The 24,939-nt window shown below is 41.8% G+C and overlaps 2 protein-coding genes across 3 annotated transcripts in view; both read left to right on the plus strand.

The window, feature by feature from the left end:
* Nucleotides 1-19,262, plus strand: part of LOC137431617 (CD166 antigen) — a 113,918-nt gene extending 94,656 nt beyond the window's left edge. The window contains exons 13-19 of one of the 2 annotated variants that reach the window (XM_068123139.2): nt 5,554-5,623; nt 8,993-9,025; nt 9,225-9,290; nt 9,465-9,499; nt 9,749-9,790; nt 15,019-15,069; nt 18,531-19,262. In XM_068123139.2, coding sequence (XP_067979240.2) covers nt 5,554-5,623; nt 8,993-9,025; nt 9,225-9,290; nt 9,465-9,499; nt 9,749-9,790; nt 15,019-15,069; nt 18,531-18,658 — 425 coding nt within the window. In that variant the 3' untranslated portion in view covers nt 18,659-19,262. The remainder of the gene's footprint in view (nt 1-5,553; nt 5,624-8,992; nt 9,026-9,224; nt 9,291-9,464; nt 9,500-9,748; nt 9,791-15,018; nt 15,070-18,530) is intronic. The other variant, XM_068123140.2, reaches the window with a different exon arrangement.
* MRPS31 (mitochondrial ribosomal protein S31) overlaps nt 1-24,939 on the plus strand; it is a 396,402-nt gene that overhangs the window by 235,600 nt on the left and 135,863 nt on the right. The gene's annotated exons all lie outside the window — the stretch shown is intronic.

The following is a 24,939-nucleotide window of genomic DNA, read 5'->3' on the forward strand; positions in this document are numbered from 1 at the left end:
TGTGGTAGGAGGAAACCTAAATGGACATGTGGGAAGGAGTATGGACGGTTTTGAGGGAGTTCATGGGGGTTACGGATATGGTGTGAGAAATGGAGAAGGTGAAAGGATTTTGGAGTTTGCTGAAGGAGCTGATTTGTTGATTTGTAATACTCAGTTCCAGAAAGAGGATAATAAGCTTGTTACATACACGTCAGGTGGGTCGACGACAACCGTTTACTACCTGTACCTGATGGTGCGTAGGCGAGATAGGGGGCACCTCCGGTGCACAAAGGTGATCCCGGGGGAGGAGGCTGTTTCACAGCACCACTTGGTTGTCTGCGGCATAAGGTTGAAAGGTGCGAGGAGAGCTCGGCGGGTGAAGTACCAACCGAGAATGAAGGTGTGGAGGTTGAAAGAGGTGACAGTGAGGGAGGCATTAAAAGAGAGGCTGAGTATGGTAGAGGATGATGTGGTTGAGCTTGAAAGTGGTTGGATGTCAATGAAAGAAAGCCTGTTGGGAGCCGTTGGTGAGGTATGTGGATGGACAAAAGGACCAACGAGGCACTGGGAAACATGGTGGTGGGATGATGAAGTTGGAAAGAAGATTGACGAGAAGAGGAAGAAGTTCAAAGAGTGGCAGAAGGCAAAGGGTACAGGGGCAGAAAAGGAAGAGCATGAAAGTTATAAGGCAGCCAAGAAGGCTGCAAAGAAAGAGGTAGCAAAGGCGCAAGAGGCATGTCGGAAAATGTTCGGAGAACGCTTGGATTTGGAAGAGGGTCAGAGAGCGGTATTCAGGATGGCAAAGCAGATAGCGAAAGAGAGGTGTGATGTGATGGGGGTGAGTTGCTTGAAGGATGAAGTGGGACAAATCGTTGTGGATACAGATGGAATTAAAGGACGATGGAAGAGATATATGGAAATACTGTTGAATGCAGAGAATGAATGGGATGGCAACATATAGAGTAACCCAGTTTTAGGACCGGCAGAGAAGATAACCGAGAAGGAAGTTGAGGAAGCGATTAAAGCAATGAAGAGTAGAAAAGCGGGAGGGCCGACGGGAGTTGTGGGAGATATGTTGAAGGCAGCGGGAAATTGGGGTGTGAAGAGAATGACAGATATCTGCAATCTGGTGGTGAAAGAAGGCCGCATTCCAGTGGATTGGGAACTGAGTACCCTCGTCCCTCTATACAAGGGGAAAGGTGACCCTCTGGACTGTGGCTCGTATTGAGCAATAAAGTTATTGGAGCATGGAATGAAGGTATTGGAAAGGGTGTTGGAGAGGAGGATAAGGAAGAAAGTGAAGATTGAAGAAATGCAGTTTGGATTTATGCCAGGAAGAGGAACGACAGACGCGCTTTTTATTGTGAAGCAGTTGCAGGAGAAGTACATGGAGAAGAGGAAGAAGTTGTTTCTTGGGTTTGTTGATCTGGAGAAAGCATTCGATAGGGTTCCACGTGAAGTAGTGACATGGGCATTGAGGAAGTTATGAGTGGAGGAATGGTTGATCAGAGTCGTGATGGCAATGTACAAAAGAGCGCGCACAGCTGTAAGGACGAAGGACGGGAACAGTGGTGAGTTTGAGATGAAGGTGGGAGTGCATCAGGGGACGGTACTAAGTTCACTACTATTTGTAGCTGTGATGGAGGTGCTGGCTCGGAACGTAAAGGAGGGTTTACCATGGGAGTTGTTGTATGCAGATGATCTGGTGTTGATTGCAGAAAGTATGGATGGATTGAAGGAGAAGATGAACAAGTGGAAGGAATGTATGGAGACGAAAGGTCTGAAGGTGAATATCGGAGAAACAAAGGTGATGGTAAGTGGTAAAGCATGTGGTGAGGTGGAAAGAACTGGGAAGTGGCCATGTGCTATGCGCAGGAAGGGTGTTGGAGTGAACTCGATTCAATGTACAATGTGCGCTGAGTGGGTTCATCAAAAATGTAGTGGTTTGAGAGGGTCACTAACCAGTGTGACAGCTACATTCAAGTGTAAGGTGTGCACAGAGGGAGCTGCAGATGGAGGAAATGTTGAGTTGGATCTTGGAGACGGCATGAAGCTGGAAGGTGTGAAAACATTTTGTTACCTAGGAGCCATGCTGAATGGAGAAGGTGGATCAGACTCGGCAACGGTTGCTGGAGTGAGATGTGCATGGAAGAAGTTTCGGGAACTGAGTGTGTGTGCTGACGAGGAGGGGAGTGTCGTTGAAGCTGAAGGGAAAGGTGTATGCTGCATGTGTGAGAAGTGTTATGATTTATGGGAGCGAGACATGGGTAATGAACGTAGAGCAGCAACGAAGGCTGGAAAGGGTGGAAATGCGAATGGTTCGGTGGATGTGTGGAGTATCGTTGAGAGAGAGGAAGCCAAATGATGAATTGCGAAAGATGATGGGAATAGAGCCTGTGATGGATGCTGTGAAGAGAAACAGTTTGAAATGGTTTGGTCACGTGTTGAGGAAGGATGAAAGTGACTGGGTGAGAAGAGTGATGGAAATGAATGTGGAAGGAAGTAGAGGACGGGAAAGACCGAGAAAGACTTGGTTAAAGATGGCCGAAGAAGAAATGCGGGCCACGGGGTTAACAAGGGGAGATGCAGAAAATAGGGCAAAATGGAGAACATTGTCATGGGAACCTCAAGGCTAACCCCCGCTCTCGCAGGGAAAATGGCCTTTTAAAATGCCTGTTGTATATATATATATATATATATATATATATATATATATATATATATATATATATATATATATATATATATATATATATAAATAACTGTGAGAAATAGTAGAAACTCCACAGTACGAGCAGGGCGTCTCATTTGCATTAAATAAATAACCGGGAGATTAAATCAGGCGCGGACGTAGCTTCAGGACATCGATCTTTAATTTGACAAGCTTTCGACCAACAAAGGTCTTCTTCTTTGTCGTCCCCAGGTTCAACGGAAGTAAAAAATAAAAATAAAAAGCACATTAAAAATATTTTTAAATGTACGTGCAGTATACATACGCGTAGCTGCTGGTTCTCATTCAAAGCAAAGGCGACGCCATATGCATTTTGTCCTGTGCTGCGGTCACCTGCTTGCTTTGCCTTTCACTGTTATTTTTGTGATTATTCCTTTACTGTGTCTGTGTTAGCCATGGGTCCTAAGAAGGATAGTGCTCGTGTTTCCAAGCGTAATGTGGTTACGATGGAAGATAAGTTAAATCTGAGCGCTGCCCTTGAGATGGAGTTGGAGGAGGAGGATTTTGACGGTTTGATCGAGGCAGACAAGCAGCCTTTAACTAATGAGGACTTAATGGCATTGAAGGAAGAGTGCCGCGAAGAGGATGAGCTTCCAGAACCAGAGCCAAGGAAATTCACCGTAGCCAAAATGCAGAAAGGTTTTTATCACCTCTCCAAGTGTCTTGCAATATTTGAGGCACAAGACCCAAATGCCGAGCGTTTCGCAAAAATGATGAATGGCACCAGCGACCTTTTTATCCCGTATCGGACCATCTTAACTGAGAAGAAGCGCACAATTCAAGGGACTTTGGATCAGTTCCTACTTAATGTCGAGAAACGCAAGGCCTCTACTAGTTTTGATGAGTCGCCGAAGAAGCCCCGCATATATATAGTGTTCATTAATCTTTAAAAAATATGGCTAAAATGTGTTTTTTGTGTTCTGAAGAGACGCCAAGTTTAAGGTGAATAACACAATTTTATTTATTATTCTTTACAAATTCATTTATTAATTGTGTTCATTACTTATTAAAAAATATGACTAAAATGTGTTTTTAGTGTTCTTTAAGGTTTAGCGATAGTTATATACTTTCGCGAGTTATTTACTCTAGTTTTATGGCGTTTGTCTTCATTTTAAGGCATTTTAAAGGCATTACGCCCGGTTTACGTCATAAACCGAGTTACGTCACGGCTTATGGAACCAATTAATGACGTAGGCCGGGGTATTGCTGTATATGTATATGTTTGTATGTGTGTGCTAGGCTGATATTGGAACCTGTAATCGGAGTAGGTAGACATTGGATATTTTTCTGTAATCTGCACCTACAGATTAGAGTCTGTGTGGAGTACCAATGACCAATTACAGTTGTACTCTATACAACCTCAGACCCACAGTACTCTATACAACCTCAGACCCACAGTACTCTGTACAACCTACAAATCTTGAGTAGCTTTCACCCTTGTATAGGGTGAATTTTAATGAACACATTTTTAAAAACAACATTGCATTATAGACGTTTCAAGGAAATATGCATAAACATTATTCTTTATAAACAGCTCGCAATCGCCATGTGACGGGGAGAAACATTTGCCTCGGTAATTTGTAAAACATGTTAATACGGCTTCGGAATGGAGCGTTATCGAATTCATTTTGCTTCCAAACTGACAATGAGAAACAACATACATTTCAAAACACACCCGATTCATGTAAAATAACCTATTGCTTTGGAAACGGCCTCAAATACAAAGAAAAACGCGATCACTCCTACATACTTCCTTGTTCGTCCATACTTGACCCATACTTCCTGGCAGAGTACGTCTTGATGTCATACGTTCCAGGAGTGCCTAAAAGTGTCTGTTAAATTATTTTTTTCACATTTCTAAGGTGGACCTCCTTAATTTTGATTAATTTTAACCTCTTTCACCTCCTCTGTTACCGTCGTTGTTCCCCGGTATTAACGGCGACGTGAAATAAAGTGTTAAGATCTTCGTAAATGTTGGTCAGCTATAGAAATATAAAATCAATAATAATGTACATATGTTCTGAACAGAAGCCTCACAATATGCCATTGTTGAAATGGAGAGAATCTATGAATCCTTTGAAAACTCCAAGCCTGTCGAATCCTCAGCATTGAAAGATGCAAGAAGCAGCCAAAACCACACAGCCTGCCACCTACGCCATCAATCGTTTAATGGGCGGAAATCCAAGAAAAAGGAAGGGGGGGGGGGGGGGGTTATAACAACTATTACGACCAAATTTGAGCCAAGATTCCCTTTGCGGCTGTGATTGGTGTAGCTTGTGCCGTCATAAAATTCCAAACGCAGCTGGGGTGGCCCATAAATAAGTATGCTTGGAAGTACAAAGGCTGCCTTCCTGAGGAAGAAGAATGAGAACCCAGAAAAGACCATCCAGTCCTTGTCAAAAAAGCTGAGAGGTCCTCCTTGGCTTTCAGGTGAAAAGAATGATGACATAATGAAAGACAAACTCAACTGCAGAGTGATCAACCGGCATATTGTTAGTGGTTTAGTTATAAATGGTTAGGGGTCCAAGCTGTCTAATCTGTCTGAAAGGTGTAAGGGGTCTAAATGGTGTTAGGGTCTAAAGCTACTTAAGGGGTCTAAAGCTCTAATTCTACAGTATAGTTTATAAAACATGAATGTGAGTTTATACATCACAAGTTTGGTGTGTTTTTTTATTATTCCCATTTTACATGCTTCATATCATGTGTGCTTTTTTATTTGGTTAAATGTGCTGTAAATGTTCGTAAGAATAGGTTTTTAAGTCGTTATTTTACAATAGAGAGGGTGGTTTCTTATGTCCCTGCTATACTATAATGCCTGAATTTGTTTCCCTTCCTACCCCTAGATGTGATTTTGCTTGTTTTTGTACTTCTGCTGATTGTGACATTCATCATTGTCATCATATATCGCAAGAGGTGAAGACTTGTCTTTTTGGATACGTTTTTGGCATTTGCTATTTATTTATTTTTTGTGTACTAAGTCGAGGCTCGTGGAAGAGCTAACACACAGAACATATAACAGAGGTCACACAGAACATATAACAGAGGGAGCAGGAGGTAAGAGGGGGTGAGAGAGGGAAGCACAACATCAGAGAACAGAGACATCTGAGATCTGTGGAAGAGAGAAGGCTGGGGTGGGGTACACGGGATAAAACAAGATGGGCACGACCGGGGATTTCTGGAAAGAAAATGGAATTGGAAGGAGTTTGGGTTTGGAGAAGGAGTTTGGAGATTTGGGTTTGGGTGGATTAATGGGGGTAGGAAAAAATCATATGAGATGGTAGTGGACAGCTGTTTTGAAGACCTGGAGGGAAGAGTGGGATTTAAGAGAGTGTGGGAGTTTGTTCCAGAGGCAGGAAAAAGAGGAATGAAAGTGGAGGTGAGCAATAATTCTGAATTCTGAATCGGCTTCATCGCAGAAGATACCAATGATTCTAAAAGCCGAGCTATGTATGAGGCAGGAGCACCAGCACAGAGGGGAGAGCAGTACTCCATCAAGCTGCAGATGAAAACTTGTATGTGTTTAACAGCTCAGGTGTGCCAAGGAAGGACTTCGCACGACGGCAGATGCCCAGTCAGCGGCTGGCTTTGGAGGCCAGCTTGGAAATGTGGTTTTCTCAAGAAAGATCATGGCAGATAGTGAGACCCAAAAGCTTGAGTGACAGAACTTCTTCAAGAGGATTGTTGAGAAAGTAGATGGGAGGGTTGTCCAGGCGGTCTTTTCAGAGAGACAAAGTGAGAGTGTGAGATTTGTCAGAATTGAAAGACATGTTCCACGTGTGAATTGTGTACTTGACTTGTACATGACTAATAATGCAGCAGATACAACTGCCAAGGTATAGAGTGAGTGAACCTAAACCAGATTTTACCCAGAATAGGGCAGCACCATGGCACTGATCCCAAGCCAACTAACATATGTACCTCCTCCATTGATTGATGGTCCTTGTCCTTCAATTATGTAATGCATCCTCATCTTGTGATGTCTGTGCAAGCTTTCCCTGTATTGGTAAAATGCAATTTGCCACAATGCTATTTTCTTTCCTCTTATTATGTTCTTGCCTCATCTTTTTATATCTATAATAATAAAAGGGTGTGTGCGTGCGTTGGACTCCTCCATAACTCAAAAACCATGAAACCTAGCGGCCCCAAACTTTGCATGCATACTAAGGGAACTCCAAGGGATTGCATGAATGAAAACTGGGTCTTTGTGTGTTTAAAAAAAAACAAAAAAAAAAAACTAGATGGTATTCTTGGAATATTTACGCTGTGCAGTCAACTTGGTGCTAGCCAAAATCTTCTGTTATTGAAGGATTTTTTTTCTTTGATCCAATATGGCTGCCAGACCACGTCAGCGACGACATCATTAATTTATATTCTCTAATATAATTGTTGTCCAGATCACGCTCAAGAAATTTCAAACTGATCAGACAGTGTTGTCCCTGTCGAATGATGACGTCATAATTATGGCACCAATGACGTCATTGTTAACGCCACTTATTCCCCATATGGAGTTTTTTTCCAATGAGCCACGTTTTAATCTTTTCCAATTTCCATGGAGCGGTTTCTGAGAGGTGCAACGTTTTTCCAAGATGGCACCTGTACCACGTGACCTATGACGTCATAATTATTAAAATATTCTGCAGGAAGAGGCGCTCCTCCGGTGAAAATTTTGTGTCCATCAGACCAACAGTTGCAGAGAAAAAAAAATTCATACTGTTTGAATGAAGTGTTATACTTGTCGAATTGTGACATCATAACGAAGGCACCGATGACATCATTAACATATGTGGGGTTCTTGAAAATGACAGCTCATGTCCATCTCATTAAGTCTCCCATTCCCCACTACCGAGATAGTTTACTCGGGCTGAACCACTTCCTGAGCAGCCCCATGATCTTCCTTTTATAATTTTGTTATTATGTCTCTCGGTACTTTGTCTACAATCTACATGTTCTCCACCCTGCTGATAGTTTTTGCCGTTTGGGTCCAGTCTTTTCTGTTCTGAGCTTTGACCTCTTTTAAAGCAAACTTCTGTGAATATGGGTTCACAATATTTGTAGCAAACTGATGAGCCATGTAAAGACGATGTTTCTAGAAGTTTTTTTTTTTTTTTTGCAGTACTTTCAGACTCATGGATGAGTATGTTCATAAATCACCTGCTACACAAAGGCGTTAGGAGACATCCATGTACATTCGCATGTATTATAAGGACATCAAATTTTTATTTTTTTGTACACAAGATTGAGGCTCGTGAAATAGCTAACATCAATAACAAAAATAACAAAAAACAGACGGACACACAAAACATACAATAAAGGGAGCGGGAGACAAGATGGGGAGAGAGAGGGAAGCACACAAGTCCAACAGCAGAGAACAGGGACAACGGAAGATCTGTGGGAGGGAGAGGGCTTGGGGGTAGGAGGCATGGGAAGGCAGGAGGGGAGGGGGTGGGGGGATTGTGGGAAAGGTATAAAACACATGGACACTGCCGGAACTTCCAGGAAACAAAGAAGTCGGTATTTCAAAGAAAAAGTGGATTTGGGGTGAATTAACGGGGGTAGAAGAGATCATGGTTATGGATGAGGGAAGACAAGAGATTGTGGTGAACAGCTGTTTTAAAGACCTGGAGGGAGGATTGGGATTGAAGAGAGTGAGGGAGTTTGTTCCAGAGGTGGGAGTAAAGAGGAATGAAGGAGTGAAGGTGAGCAGAGAGTCTTGATTTTGCCAATTTCACCAGTAGAGGGTTACTGGCAGATCTTGTGTGACCTGTAGGAATATTTGGGGGACAGAGCACAGATAGAGATGGGGGGGAAAGGCCGGAGAGGACTCGGTAGAAGACAGAAAGACCACCAACCTGCCTGCGATGAGTGAGTGAGAGGCCCACGGAGTTAGCTTCATCGGGGGAGATTCCAATGATTCTGAAAGCTTTGGTTTCAACAGCGTGAAGCCGAGCTAGGTGTAAGGCAGGAGCACCAGCCCATAGGGGAGAGCAGTATTCCATTGAGATGATGGACAAAGCAACACTGTATTTGGGATTAGAACCTGACACCTCAGCATTGAAGAGCTGTGTACCCAGATGGAAACACCAAACAGGTCAACAAGGATAGATTATTGTTCCAAGGATGTAAGTTCGATTTCAATACGATGTATTGACTAACTTCAGTTTGATTTATACTTAATTTGTTTTACTTGGGCTATTTATTTTACAAAAAAAACAAACAATTTTTTATTTTCTTCAAAAGTTTTTCCCCACTTCGCTTGCATTTAATTATCTTTCATGTTTGCAGAAAACGGACATCGAAGCATAATCTTCTTACTCCGTGAGTTTTGATTAATCTCTTCATGATGATTATAATTCGCTGAATTTGAATCGAAATGTCTGTTTATGTAGTACGAGCGTTGTTTAAAAATACACTCGGCCTATCATAGATACGAAACGTGTCCGACAATACAAACCACTTTATTTTTCAATGCTGTATAATCATTCATTTTCACAATGTATTTTTAATGTTGGTCCAGCTACTTTTCAATGGAACACCAAACAGGCCAACCTGAATTAGATGTTGATTTTGTTACTGAGAATATGTAAGTTAGATTTAAATACATTGTATGGAATTGCTTCAGTTTGATTTTATTATTTGCATATTTTTACTTGAAGTATTTTATTTACAAATTGTGATTAATGACTGTTTTTTTCTTCAAAAGTTTTTTCCCCTTGTTCGCTTACATTTCATTGTGTTTCATTGTTGCAAGGTGCAGGCTGACAAATCTGACCTTGCTGATCTTAATCATCCGTAAGCTTTGATAAAGCTCTTAATGACTTCTAAATCATTGAGTTTGAATTGAAATGTCCCTTTGTGTAGTACAAAAGGTATTGTAAATATTCTCAGCCTATCACAGATATGAAACACAGTGTTTCATATCTGTGATAACCCTAACCCTAACCCTAACGAGTTATAGGGGAAATGATTAATGACTATTTTTTTTCTTCAAAATTTTTTTTCCCTACTTCGCTTACATTTAATTGTGTTTCATTGTTGCAGGGTGCAGGCTGAAAATTCTGAGCATGTTGCTCTTAATCATCCGTAAGTTTTCATAAAGCTCTTAATGACTATTCTAAATCATCGAGTTTGAATTGAAATGTCCCTTTGTGTAGTACAAAAGGTATTTAAAATATTCTCAGCCTATCACAGATATGAAACATGCACGATACAAACCACTTTCTTTTTCAATACACCATAATCACTCATGTGAAATACACCATCATGTATAATATGCAGGGCACTTTTCAGAAAAAATTCTCCGAAAAATGCAAGTTAATACAGTCGTGGCCAAAAATATTGGCAACCTTGCACTTTTTTCAAATAACTCACAATTTTCTCTAAAAATAAGTTGAAATTGACAAAAGTATTTGGTCTCCACAATTCTCTGTTTTACTGTTGATATTACAGAACCCTTGTTTTTTATTCAAAACTTAATATATCCTTTTTAATCAGAAGATGAAAAGAAATGGCATTGACAAAATTATTGACACCCTAGACTTTATATTTGGTAGCACAGCCTTTGGACAAAATAACTGCAGTCTAAACGCTTCCTATAGACATGAATGAGCCTCCTACACCTCTCTACTGGCAGTTTGACCCACTCTTCTTGTGCAAACTGCTCAGGTTCTCTCAGATTTGAAGGGTGCCTTCTCCCAACTGATGTTTTCAGATCTCCCCACAGGTGTTCAATGGGATTTAGATCTGGACTCATCGCTGGCCACTTCAGAACAGTCCAGTGTGTTGTCTTGAACCATTCCTGGATGCTTTTTGAAGTGTGTTTGGGGGTCATTGTCCTGCTGCAAGATCCATGATCTTCGTTGGAGACCCAGCTTTCTGACACTGGGTTGAACATTGTCCTCTAAAATGCCTTGGTATTCTCCTGACTTCATGATGCCATGCACACATTCAAGGCACTCTGTACCAGAGGCAGCACAGCAACCCCAAAACGTCACTGAACCTCCTCCATGCTTGACTGTAGGGAAGGTGTTCTTTTCTTTGAACGCTTCATTTTGTTTTCTGTAAACATAGAGATGATGTGCTTTACCAAAAAGCTCTAATTTGGTCTCATCTGTCCACAGGATATTGTCCCAGAAGGATTTTGGCTTGTTACCTCTGCCACCAAAGGTGGATGGGGGTTATGTTTTCACCCCTGTCTGTTTATGAACAAAATATCTCGAAAAGTTGTGGACAAATTCGGACGAAATTTGGCAGAGATGTAGCGCATGTCACAAGGACGAAATGATTACATTTTTGTGAAGATCCGGATTCGGATACAGCTACTAGAATTTTTAAAGCGATTCTTCACCATTGGGAGATAGGGCCAAAAACTATACATTGCGGGATATTTCAAAAAAAATATGGATTGATTTGGACGAAACCTCGTGGACAGGTTGTGTGTGTGCCAAGGAAGAATCGATTCAATTCTGGTGTAGATCTGAATATGGATTCGGATATGAGAATTATTTTAAAATTTTAAGCGATTCTTCCCCATTGGGAGATAGGGCTAAAAACTATACATTGCAGGACATCTCAAAACGTTATGGACGGATTTGGACGAAACTTGGTGGATACGTTGTGTGTGTGTCAAGGAAAAATCGATTCAATTTTGGTGAAGATCCGGATCCAGCTCGTAGAATTTTTAAGTGATTCTTCACCATTGAGTGATATGGCCAACCAGGCGGAGGTACGCTCTCTACTGAGTGCCGTTCTAGTTCAGATGTGTTTCGGCAAACTCCAGGCAGGCTTTCTTGTCTCTCTCAGCAGTGGGGTCCTCCTGGGTCTCCACCCATAGAACCCCCTTTCATTGAGTTGGTGACGGATGGTGCGAGTTGAAACTGTCCTACCTTGTGTCTGAAGGTTAGCTTGAATCTGTTTAGCAGTTGATCGAGGTGCTTTCTCCACCATTCAAACAATTATTCGCTGCAATCTTCCATCAAGTTTTCTTTTGCGGCCACGTCCATGGATGTTGGCTGCAATGCCATGGGCCTTAAACTTCCTGTTAACATTGCGTATGGTGGACACAGGAACATCAAGGTCTCTGGAGATGGACTTGTAGCCTTGAGATTGTCCATGCTTGGCTTCAATCTTGTCTCTGACCTCCTCAGACAATTCTGTTTTTCTTTTTCTCCATGCTCATTGTGGTACACACAGTGAGATAAAACAGCAGAATTACTCCTTTTCTCGATTCAAACTGGTTGAAGGAGTGATTTTTATATTGCAGGCACCGACAACTCACCACAGGTGAGTTCAATTCCAAAGTAAAGGAGAATCACCTGCTTGAAATCTAATTATTTCTAACAACTTCTAAAAGGTGCCAATAATATTGTCCGGGCCATTTTAGGATTTCTGTGTTGAATAAGCTAAGATTTTGTAATTTTTTCAGCTTTTTTATTGTTTTGTTCCACTGCAAACCAAAGAAATACTCTGGATACCAAAATGTTTTTTAATTTCAACAATTTTCTGGAAGAAATGGTGCATTATTTGAAAAAAGTGCAAGGGTGAAGATCCCAAGTGCAAGGATAGGATTTTTCGAAGCTGTGCCGATCTTCACGCACACTCGAAGTTAAGTAATTGTTCACAATTGTATTTTTGTCGAAACTCTATTTATCTTACGTGTGTGCACCTATAGTGCGTCCCTTGGAAGATTATATCGGTGTTAATCTTTCAGGACTCTCCGACCTGGGGTCATCTTCAATTGACCCTCTCTGTCAAGATGAAATTCCAAAGCCCACTTGTAACTCTTGATAAGATGGTACACTGTCTCCATAGACTTTTAATAATTAATCATTCATTAAATATTTTTTATGTGATCTTCTCCATTGTCAAAAATTGTAAATTAGGCATGTTACTTGCTTTAACCTGTTTTTCAACACGCATGCTATTTGTAAAGCACAAAGTTTTTAAATAAAGAACAGGATCCAGAATTTAGTGCCCAAACTGGTGTTGAGTATTCACAATTATGACTGCAAATGCAAACTACGTCGTGTTTGAAAGTTGCAACAACAGAAATGCCCGGTGTTTCCTTCATACTCGGGTTGTGAACTTTTGAAACCCGTTTCTTACCATGAAGTATCATTGTGCACCACATAGAGATTTGCAATCGGTTGTGTATCTTAAGTCTGCTCTCTCTCTCTCTCTCACTCTCTCTCTCTCAATGTTAACAGAAGGCGAAGGGTATGGGGGCAGAAAAGGCAGAGCATGAAAGTTATAAGGCAGCCAGGAAGGCTGCAAAGAAAGAGGTAGCAAAGGCACAGGAGGCATGTAGGAAAATGTTCGGAGAACGCTTGGATTTGGAAGAGGGTCAGAGAGCGGTATTCAGGATTGCAAAGCAGATAGCGAAAGAGAGGTGTGATGTGATGGGGGTGAGTTGCTTGAAGGATGAAGTGGGACAAATCGTTGTGGACCCAGATGGAATTAAAGGAAGATGGAAGAGATATATGGAAATGCTGTTGAATACAGAGAATGAATGGGATGGCAACATAGAGAGTAACCCAGTTTTAGGACCAGCAGAGAAGATAACCGAGAAGGAAGTTGAGGAAGCGATAAAAGCAATGAAGAGTAGAAAAGTGGGAGGGCCGACGGGAGTTGTGGGAGATATGTTGAAGGCAGCGGGAAATTGGGGTGTGAAGAGAATGACACTGCAATCTGGTGGTGAAAGAAGGCCGCATTCCAGTGGATTGGGAACTGAGTACCCTCGTCCCTCTATACAAGGGGAAAGGTGACCCTCTGGACTGTAGCTCGTATCGAGCGATAAAGTTATTGGAGCATGGAATGAAGGTATTGGAAAGAGTGTTGGAGAGGAGGATAAGGAAGAAAGTGAAGATTGACGAAATGCAGTTTGGATTTATGCCAGGAAGAGGAACGACAGATGCGCTTTTTATTGCGAGGCAGTTGCAGGAGAAGGTTTGTTGATCTGGAGAAAGCATTCGATAGGGTTCCACGTGAAGTAGTGACATGGGCATCGAGGAAGTTAGGAGTGGAGGAATGGTTGATCAGAGTAGTGATGGCAATGCACAAAAGAGCGCACACAGCTGTAAGGACGAAGGACGGGAACAGTGGTGAGTTTGAGGTGAAGGTGGGAGTGCATCAGGGGTCGGTACTAAGTCCACTACTATTTGTAGCTGTGATGGAGGTGCTGGCTCAGAACGTAAAGGAGGGTTTACCGTGGGAGTTGTTGTATGCAGATGATCTGGTGTTGATTGCAGAAAGTATGGATGGACTGAAGGAGAAGATGAACAAGTGGAAGGAATGTATGGAGACAAAAGGTCTGAAGGTGAATATTGGAAAAACGAAGGTAATGGCAAGTGGTAAAGCATGTGGTGAGGTGGAAAGAACTGGGAAGTGGCCGTGTGCTGTGTGCAGGAAGGGTGTCGGAGTGAATTCCACCCAATGTACAATGTGCGCTGAGTGGGTTCATCAAAAATGTAGTGGTTTGAGAGGGTCATTAACCAGTGTGGCAGCTACATTCAAGTGTAAGGTGTGCACAGAGGGAGCTGCAGATGGAGGAAATGTTGAGTTGGATCTTGGAGATGGCGTGAAGCTGGAAGGTGTGAAAACATTTTGTTACCTAGGAGACATGCTGAATGGAGAAGGTGGATCAGATTCGGCAACGGTTGCTCGAGTGAGATGTGCATGGAAGAAGTTTTGGGAACTGAGTGGCGTGCTGACGAGGAGGGGAGTGTCGTTGAAGCTGAAGGGAAAGGTGTATGCTGCATGTGTGAGAAGTGTTATGATTTATGGGAGTGAGACATGGGTAATGAACGTAGAGCAGCAACGAAGGCTGGAAAGGGTGGAAATGCGATTGGTTCGGTGGATGTGTGGAGTATCGTTGAGAGAGAGGAAGACAAATGATGAATTGCGAAAGATGATGGGAATAGAGCCTGTGATGGATGCTGTGAAGAGGAAAAGGTTGAGATGGTTTGGTCATGTGTTGAGGAAGGATGAAAGTGACTGGTTGAGAAGAGTGATGGAAATGAATGTAGAAGAAAGTAGAGGACGGGAAAGACTGAGAAAAACTTGGCTAAAGATGGTTGAAGAAGAAATGCGGGCAAGGGGGTTAACAAGGGGAGATGCAGAAAATAGGGCAAAATGGAGAACATTGTCATGAGGACCGCAAGGCTAACCCCCGCTCTTGCAGGGAAAATGGCCTTAAAATGCCTGTTGTTGTTGTTGTGTAGAGATTTGCAATCGGTTGTGTATCTTAAGTCTTCTCTCTCACATCATTTTTTTTTTTTTTTTACAATCTTTTTCTCTGGTTGTGTATTTTGCAGTGATAGAGATGGAGCGTCTAATGGAGGAACTTCACCGTCGTATCCTGAAACGTGTGTGATTACCACTTTTCTGATTACAGTCAAATCACCTGCACTATCACAATTTGAACACAAAGAGGTAAAGACACAAAGTAGAGTGAAAGGGAAACATGAGGACAACAATGTAGAGATGCACCACAGCACAAGAAGAGGGAGTTGCAGAAGAAAGGGAGACATGGCCTCAAGAACATAGAAAAACTCAGGAGTAATTTTATAATAATATAATATTTATATCTACAAGAGATCTCGACTTGTGGAAGACTGAGCTGATGGAACGAAAACATACTGACAGTGGGGTCACAGTTAAGGGAATCGATGAATCGTTGAAGAGTAAAATAAAAGGAGAGAAAAGGGAGAAGAGGGGGGATGAAAGATATTCTGTAAGAGACGTCGGTTAGGTTGGGTTGATGTGGGTAGAAAAGATCAGATTGGGATCCACGTATACATATGGGATTGTTCATTGATTATTGTAAAATATTTTTAAATGATAGAGGAAGTTCAGTCTGGCTTTGGCCCTGCTTCAGCAATGGGCCCTTATGACATCAGTGCCCATCTCAAATCTGCCATGCCATTCCTCCTCCCGTTCTATCTGTCAACCTCTGAACGCCTCCACAATTGGCCTTGAAGTGAGGAAACTTCATTCCCGTGTACAAACCATGTTCTTTCAGAGAAAAAAAAAAATATATATATATATATATATATGTGGTAAGAAATTTGGCTTCCCCAAAATCAGCAGAGGTCTGAACTACAACCTCAAGAGATGACTGTCACCCCACTCGGGGCTCTTTATTACCCTGCGCTCGCGAAGCGAAAAGCAGGGTTAGGCATTCGATTGCGTACATGTGGCGTACGTCTGCATTTTTAAAATTCATTTTCTCAGCAACCGTTGGTCCGATTGATACGAAATTTTACCATAGGAGCACCTCCTGTAGGATTTTTTTATTCATAATTATGATGTCATAGGTCACGTGGTACGGATGCCATCTTTGAAAAACGTTACACCTCTATATCTCCCAAACCGCTCAATGGAAAAAGTTGAAACATGGCTCATTGTCAAGTACTCCCCATGGGGAATAAGATATGTTCATGATGACTCCACCGGTGCCTTAATTAGGACGTCATAATTCGACAAGTACAACGCTTGATCTGATCAGCATGAAAAAAACTATTTTCCTCCAACTGCTAGTCCGATGGACACGGAATTTGTACCATAAGAGTGCTTCCTCCTGTGGAATATTTTAATAATTATGACGTCATTGGTCACGTGGTATAGGTGCCATCTTGGAAAAATCGAAAAATGTTGCACCTGCATATCTCTGAAACCGCTCCATGGAAAAAAAAAAAATTAAACATGGCTCATTGTAAAGAACTCCCCATGGGGAATAAGATATGTTAATTATGATGTCATCAGTACCTTATTTATGACGTCATAATTCAACAAATACAATGCTTGATTCAATCAGTATGAGTTGTTTTTTTCTCTGCAATTCTTGGTCCGATTGACAGGAAATTTTCACCATTGGTGCATCTCCTGTAGAATTTTGTAATGATAATTATGACGTCATAGCTAATGTGGTACGGGCGACATCCTGGAAAAACTGAAAAACTTTGCACCTCTGTAGCTCCGAAAGCGCCGCATTGAAAAAATTGAGATATGACTCATTATAAAGAACTCCCCATGGGGAATAAGATATGTTAATTATGATATCATCGGTACCTTATTTATGACATCATAATTCGACAAATACAATGCTTTATTCAATCAGTATGAATTGTTTTTGCTCTGCAATTCTTGGTCCGATTGACACAAAATTTTCACCATAAGAGCACCTCCTCCTGTAGAATATTGTTATGAGAATGATGACGTCATAGGTCACGTGGTACAGGCACCATCATGGAAAAACGTCGTACCTCTATATCTCTGAAACCGCTCAATGGGAAAAATTGAAACATGGCTCATTGTCAAGTCCTCCCCATGAGGAATAAGATGTGTTAGTGCTGTCATCGTTGCCTTAGTTATGACGTCATAATTCGACAAGTAATAACACTTCATCCGATCAGTACGATTTTTTTTCTCTGCAAACTGTTGGTCTGATGTACACGAAATTGTCACCATAGAAGCGCCTCCTCCTGTAGAATAATTTAATGATATTTATGATGTAATAGGTCACGTGGTACAGGCGCCATCTTGGAAAAATTGAAAAACGTTACACCTCTATCTCCAAAACTGCTCCATGGAAAAAATTGTAACGTGGCTCATTATAAAGAACTCCGCATGGGGAATAGGTGTTTTTAACGATGACGTCATTGGTGCTGTAATTATGAGATCATAATTTGACAGGGACAATGCCTAGTCTGATCAGTTTGAAATTTGAGCGTGATCTACGTAGCAATTGTATTACAGAATATAAATTTATGATGTAATCGCTCACGTGGTCTGGCAGCCATATTGGATCAAATAAAAAAAACAACCTTCAAAACAGAAGCGTTGGCTAGCACCAAGTTGTCTGTGCAGGGCAAGTATATCATCTAGTTGCATAAGTAAAGCAGAACCAATACGCAGTCCGACATGACGATGTATACTGCAAATCGACTGACCATCTATCTCTCTCTCTTCACCCTATCTCTTTTCACCCCATCTCTCTCTCTTGCCCAACTCCCCCCCCCCACCCCCCCCCCCCCCCCCCCATATCTCTCTCTTTCCCCAGGCTGCACAGGGTAAGTATTCTAAGAATACCATCTCGTTTTATAGACGTTCTCATTGGAGTTTCAAAGATAGTGCCGTCTATTCATGTTCAGGATACCATTGTTTAAAATACATGTCAAATCATAGATACAAGATTTTTGTGAAACCTCACCCACCTTAACAAAATAATGCTTTGTCAATTAAAATTTGTGAAACTTTGCCGCAAATAGATGAAAATATTAATTCAGCTTCTTGCCAGAATGTGAAAAAATAAACGCTCAATGAATTAACGTGAAAAGGGTCTGAAGCATTCTACTGAAGGATTTGTGTTGAACGTGTGGACACCTATACAACAACAACATGCATTTTAAGGCCATTTTCCCTGCTGGAGCGGGGGTTAGCCTTGCGGTCCCCATGATAATCTTCTCCATTTTGCCCTATTTTCTGCATCTCTCCTTGTTAACCCCCTTGCCCGCATTTCTTCTTCCACCATCTTTAGCCAAGTCTTTCTCGGTCTTCCCCATCCTCTACTTCCTTCTACATTCATTTCCATCGCTCTTCTCAACCAGTCACTTTCATCCTTCCTCAACACTGCAACACCTCAACACTGTGTGGACACCTATAAACGAGTAAAAAGTGCTCAGGGACATGCCTTCATGTATTTATCCAAACTTTATAAATTTCCTTCCTATTTCGTGATTCTTCAAAACAGAATAATCTCATCAGCCACAGAGTCACCTTTTTGACATGTACAGTAAATGATAATCGAGTTTTGTTTCTTTGGCAGGGATACCAAGGATGCATCTGATAGCACTGACGTTTGATCTGATTCAACTGTTGCTTCCCTACTTGTCACCCTCGTCTTCATCCCAACGCTTGATGCAAATTTGCCAAACATGGTTACAAGCAACATAGTTGAATCTGGCCCTCGATCACCCACATGTAAAAGACTACAGGTTGGAATGTCACGTGGGTGGTGTCCAGAAACTGTTTTTCAAGGCGACGTTGACCCGGCCACGGATGAGCCTGACCAATGGCACAGCTGTACTCCTTTGACTCCGTTTGAACAACGGGTACAATGCACGATGCTTGTAAATTTGAGGAGGCTTTGCACTGTATGGACCGATGCGTTAATGGTGCGTGGACAGGCTATTCTGCGGTGGGTCTCATGAAGTTTAAAAAAGGTGACGTCTCAAAATGGCAAGTTTCTACCGTCTGCCCCTCATTGGGCACTTTATTCTTTGTCCATCCTTGTTGCTGCTACTGATTAATGAACAACAACAACAGGCATTTTAAGGCCATTTTCCCTGCTAGAGCAGGGGTTAGCCTTGTTGTTATACAGTTGTTATATTGCATTCACTTTTTGCAGTTTATTTTTCTTCCTTTTATTTTTAAGTATAGTTAAGTAAAGTAATTTGCCAGCAAAGGTATTTGTATTTGGCTGGATAAAATGTAAAAAATGCAATAGTATGCTGTCATGTTTTATTGAACACACAAATAAAACTAATTAGTGAATGTACAGGAAGAATTTTGTCATTTTCCTACAGAGCATACCTTAAAATAAAATAAGACTACTTCCTTTCAAACCGATCCTGCATATATCTGATTGTTTACAATCATACAATTGATGTAAACAAACATTGTATGAGCTGTGTAAAAGCAGACATTGTACGAGTGGTGCTTTGACATTGTTTGGATATACTCTTTCACCTCTTTCTTCCTGAACTATAATGCAACAGTGAATGTTTATAGGTATCAATACATGAAGTAATCTTTCTTGTATTTTCCTGTTTCTAAATGGTTAAACAGTAACCATTATTGTTGTTGGTGTTTAACCATTTTTTGTTGAAGGGTTGGGGACACATACGCAGACACTCGTCAAAGGATCCTGGAAGCCGAAGAGCGCCAAAATTGTACCAGTGATAATTGGAGCAACAGGAATGATAAAGAACCTTATGGAGATCTTAAAATCCATCCCTGGGAATATTACAACAAATGAACTGAAGTTTGAAAAAAAGCTTTCAAAACAAAACGTTGAGAACAAGAAAACTTCATAACTTGTTCCATGAATCGTGATCCCTTACTGAAACGGAAGCGAATACTTCGGTTCCACCTTCCGAAACTCACATGTGAAGATAACAACCAACGACACACTCACACGAGACAACACCAGACTGCTAATGACATCTTTGTGACGTCTTTTTTCTCTCTTCATACTCAGCGGGGCAATTAGGGAGAAATTTCCTCCACCCATGGATGCCAACCATGTTGTTGTCATGCTCTATCCTCTATATAAATGCTGAATGTCAAGCTCGGAAGCACTATGTACAATTATAAAAATTGGGTATAACTTGGCCCGTGTCTGAATTGAACCACTGACTTCCCAGATTCAGAGTAGACGCTCTTTACCACGATGCCACAGAGTCTGGTAAATTTGTACATGAGAACACAGCCAATAATTTATATGTGAATAATAATTTATTCGGTCATTACGCAATAATTTGTACATGAAAATACAATAAGGTCACCATGTTTTGATACAGTAACCCTGAGTGAACAAACATCGACTATACAGTCATGGCCAAAAATATTAGCACACTTGCACATTTTTCAAATAATGCACCATTTCTTCCAGAAAATTGATATAAAAAAATATTTTGGTATCCACATTTGTATTTCTTTGGTTTGCAGTGGAACAAAACAAAAAAAGCTGAAAAAATTACTAAATCTTAGCTTATTCCACACAGAAATCCTAAAATGGCCCGGACAATATTATTAGCACCTTTTGGAAGTTGTTAGAAATAGATTTCAAGCAGGTGATTCTCCTTTACTTTGGAATTGAACTCACCGATGGTGAGAAAAAATTTTTTAAATCACTCATTCAACCAGTTTGAACAGAAAAAGGAGACATTCTGCTGTTTTGCGTCACTGTGGGTACCGCAATGAGCATGGAGAACAGAAAGAAAACCAGAGAATTGTCTGAGGAGGCCAGACACAATATTTTAGCCAAGCATGGACAATCTCAAGGCTACAAGTACATCTCCAGAGACCTTGATGTTCCTGTGTCCACCGTACGCAATGTTATCAGGAAGTTTAAGGCCCATGAAACTGTAGCCAACCTCCCTGGACGTGGCTGCAAGAGAACTTGATCAAAGATTGTAGCGAAACATTGTTCGAATCATGGAGAAAGCACCTCGATCAACTGCCAAACAGAATCAAGCTGACCTTCAGAAACAAGTTACGAAAGCTTAAACTCGCACCATCCGTCATCAACTCAATGAAAGGGGGTTCTATGGTAGGAGACCCAGGAGGACCCCACTGGAGAGAGAGAGAGAGAGAGAGAGAGAGAGAGAGAGAGAAGAAAAAAAAAAGAAGAAGAAAAAGAAGAAAAAAAAGAAAGAGACAAGAAAGCCTGACTGAAGTTTGCCAAAAACACACCTGAACAAGCCAAAATCTTTCTGGGCGAATGACCTGTGGACAGATGAGTCCAAATTCGAGCTTTTTGGGAAAGCACATCATCTCTATGTTGACAGAAAACAAAATTAAGAACACCTTCCCTACAGTCGAGCATGGAGGCGGTTCAGTGATGTTTTGGGGTTGCTGTGCTGCCTATGGCACTGGGTGTCTTGAATGTGTGCATGGCATCATGAAATCAGATTACCAAGGCATTTTGGAGTGCAATGTTCAACCCAGTGTCAGAAAGCTGGGTCTCCGTTGAAGGTCATGGGTCTTACGGCAGGACAATGACCCCAAACACACTTCAAAAAGCACCCAGGAATGGTTCAAGACAAAACGCTGGACTGTTCTGAAGTGGCCGCCAGCAATGAGTCCAGATATAAATCCTATTGAACACCTGTGGATAGATCCGAAAACAGCAGTTGGGAGAAGGCACTCTTCAAATCTGGGAGAACTGCAGCAGTTTGCACAAGAAGAGTGGGCCAAGCTGCCAGTAGAGAGGTGTAGGAAGCTCATTCATGGCTATAGGAAGTGCTTGACTGCAGTTATTTTGTCCAAAGGCAAAGGCTTTTGTCCAAAAGGTTATCCATCTTGACTACCAAATATTAAGTCTTGGGTGTCAATCGTTTTGTCAATGCAATTTATTTTTATTTTCGGATTTAAAAGGATATATTAAACACTGAATAAAAAACAAAGGTTCTGTAATATTAACAGTGAAATAAAGAATTGTGGAGACCAAATACTTTTGTCAATTTCAACTTATTGTGAATTATTTGAAAGAGGTGCAAGGGTGCCAATATTTTTGGCCATGACTGTATGTCTCATTGTACTCCATGCAACGTGTGATAGTACAGAGGTAGTGCACTTACCTGTGAGCTCTCTGGTCTGCGTTCAATTCCTGACCCGATTATAAAGTGTCGTAATGGTGAGTGTTGCATCACAAAGTTTACACTCTCTTAGATGGATGTTAAATTGGGCGAACCATCTGCCGACATTAGTTGGTGGACGTTAAAGATCCCATGGTGTCCCTCACAAATAGTGGGTGAGCTCTCGCTGACACCGCCAATAAATTCCAAATCCCTGCCCTAACTTCCTGAGCCGGAGTGGCAACCCGACCAGGATTGTAGTCTGGTAACTTCTTCGGCAGCACAAACGCCCTGCATCGGACATGGTATATCAAGATGATTATATTTTGTAAAAATGGTGGAAGTAAAGATTTTAAAAATACGATTGCCATCTTGACTGTTTCGTTGCCCAAAATGAAAAGAGATGAGAAAAAAAAAACTTTGTGTCTGATCAGTGATCAGGTATCGTTGTGCATGTCAATATCCGTACAAATCTCGGCATTCAAGCTCCTGTAAAGTGTGCATATGTATACAGGGTGACAAGTACATTTTTCCTTCGAGATAAATAATTTTGACGCCATCAATAAACTTTTGAGTAAAATGCTGTGCTTCCAGTAATTTATCCTCGAGTTTAAGGAAGGTTTTAAGAAAAGACTTAAGGAATACTTGTATATACAACCATCCTCAACCTGAGGAGGATGGATCCTTTCTCCTTAAAGATGCTTTATGCAACGGGGCCCAAACCTCTGCCCATCTTCGGTGGCGGAAGTGATAAAATGCTTGATGCCATCAATAAACCTTTGAGTAATGAATGAAACTCAATGATGAATAAATCAATGATGAATGAAACTTGTTTGGCTCTTGAATATTCTGAAAGGGGATAAAATGTCGAATATTTCCATTCTTCATTTCCCATCACCTCTTCTTTATCTATTTATTTGCTAAAAAGCATGCAACAGTTGAAGTGTTCTCTAAGGTTTGTCAGTTTTATTTTATTTTTCCACTCCACATAAGAAGTATGAATTTTACACAAGAATCATTTTATTCCCCCTTCATCCAGAAGCACATGGTCCCCATGCAACATATAACAATCGTCAAAATCAAGTAACGGACACAAACAGGATGCCAAACACACATGCATGGACAAGGAAACTCCAAGGAGGAAAAACAGGAAAGTTAGGAGGAAAGATTTGGGGTGGAAGGAGGATTAACGAGGGTAGAAATTATCATGGATTTGGATTGGTTACAATCTGAGATGGTGGTGAACAGCTGTCTTAAAGAACTGGAGGGAAGAGTGAGATTGAAGAGGATGTGGAAGTTGGTGTCACATGTGGGAAATGAGGAACAAATGAGTGGAGGTGAGCAGTGAACCTGGATTTAGGTACTTTCACCAGAAGGGGGTTGAGATGTTGGACCCTGTCTGCGATGAGAGTGAAAAACCCATAGACTCAGCTTCAGCACAGGAGAATTATCTTGAAGACCTTGGCTTCGACAGCATCAAGCTCAGCAAGCAAGATGTGAGTGAGGCAGGGGAGCCAGCTCAGAGTCGATAGCAGTACTCCATCAAGCTGCATAAAAGCCTTGTAGGTGGATAGAAGTCCAGGCATGCCAAGAAAGGACTTTGTATGACAGAGGACGCCCAGCCGGCGGCTGGTTTGTGAGGCCAACTTTGTAAGGCCAACTTTGAAATGTGTTTTGCCCAAGAAAGATTTTGGCCGATAGTGAGAGCCAGGAGTTTGAATGACTGAATTTCCTCAAAAGGATTAATTAGAATGTAGAAAGGAGAGGGAGAGTGGGAGGGGAGGGTTGCCAGACGGTCCATTCCGAGAGAGATAGTGAGAATTGTCAAGATTGAAAGACATATTCAAAGTGTTTAACCAAATTGTGATTTTGTCAAGTCTCAAGAGAGGAAAATAAAGAAAGATTTGGAAAGATCACTTATCTGGAAAGAAAGAAGGGGTAATTAATTTTATTAAAATACGTCTTTAAAATAATATTGTTATGTTTGTGGTGGTAAACAATGAAAAAGATTAGGAAAGGCAGAATCTTATAAATTAGCATTTTTTTCTTTTTTTTTTCTTCTATACTGAATCGAGGCTCGTGAAAGAGCTGACAACCGCGTGAGGGAAAGACAGTACAGGGGGACCACGAGGGAAAGACAAAGACAGCACATGGGGAGCGCGAGGGAAAGACAGCACATGGGGACCACGAGGGAAAGACAGCACAGGGGGACCACGAGGGAAAGACAGCACAGGGGGACCGCGAGGGAAAGACAAAGACAGCACATGGGGACCGCGAGGGAAAGACAGCACATGGGGACCATGAGGGAAAGACAGCACATGGGGACCACAAGGGAAAGACAGCACATGGGGACCGCGAGGGAAAGACAGCACAGGGGGACCGCGAGGGAAAGACAGCACAGGGGGACCGCGAGGGAAAGACAGCACATGGGGACCGCGAGGGAAAGACAGCACATGGGGACCGCGAGGGAAAGACAGCACATGGGGCCAACTGAGTGTCGCATGCTCTGAGTGTCGTGAAGAAGAAGAAACCCATCTCAATGTACATAAGTAGGGAATCTATATGGGTTAAGAGTGTTTGCATGTTGCCATAAGGAGGGTAGTTTTGTGCTAATTAATTTATAGGGCTTATGGTTAAAATTCGCCTGTACGTGCTTGCCTCACTGTGATTTTCCCTAATGTTCTTATAAAACTCATTCGCTCACAATGCCGCCAGGGCCGACAGAAACGGCATTTGCCGATCGGCAAGTAAACCACGGCGTCGTCCGAGCATTCCCGAACGGAGATTAGACTCTGCCCCCCCCCCCCCCGATGACTCGTAACGAGGAGGCCACGCCCCTGTCTTCGTGATTGGTGGAGGCGCGATGGGATGATT

Source organism: Myxine glutinosa, chromosome 7 (genome assembly GCF_964187855.1).
Source record: "Myxine glutinosa chromosome 7, kmMyxGlut1.1, whole genome shotgun sequence".
NCBI classification, from domain to species: domain Eukaryota; kingdom Metazoa; phylum Chordata; class Myxini; order Myxiniformes; family Myxinidae; genus Myxine; species Myxine glutinosa.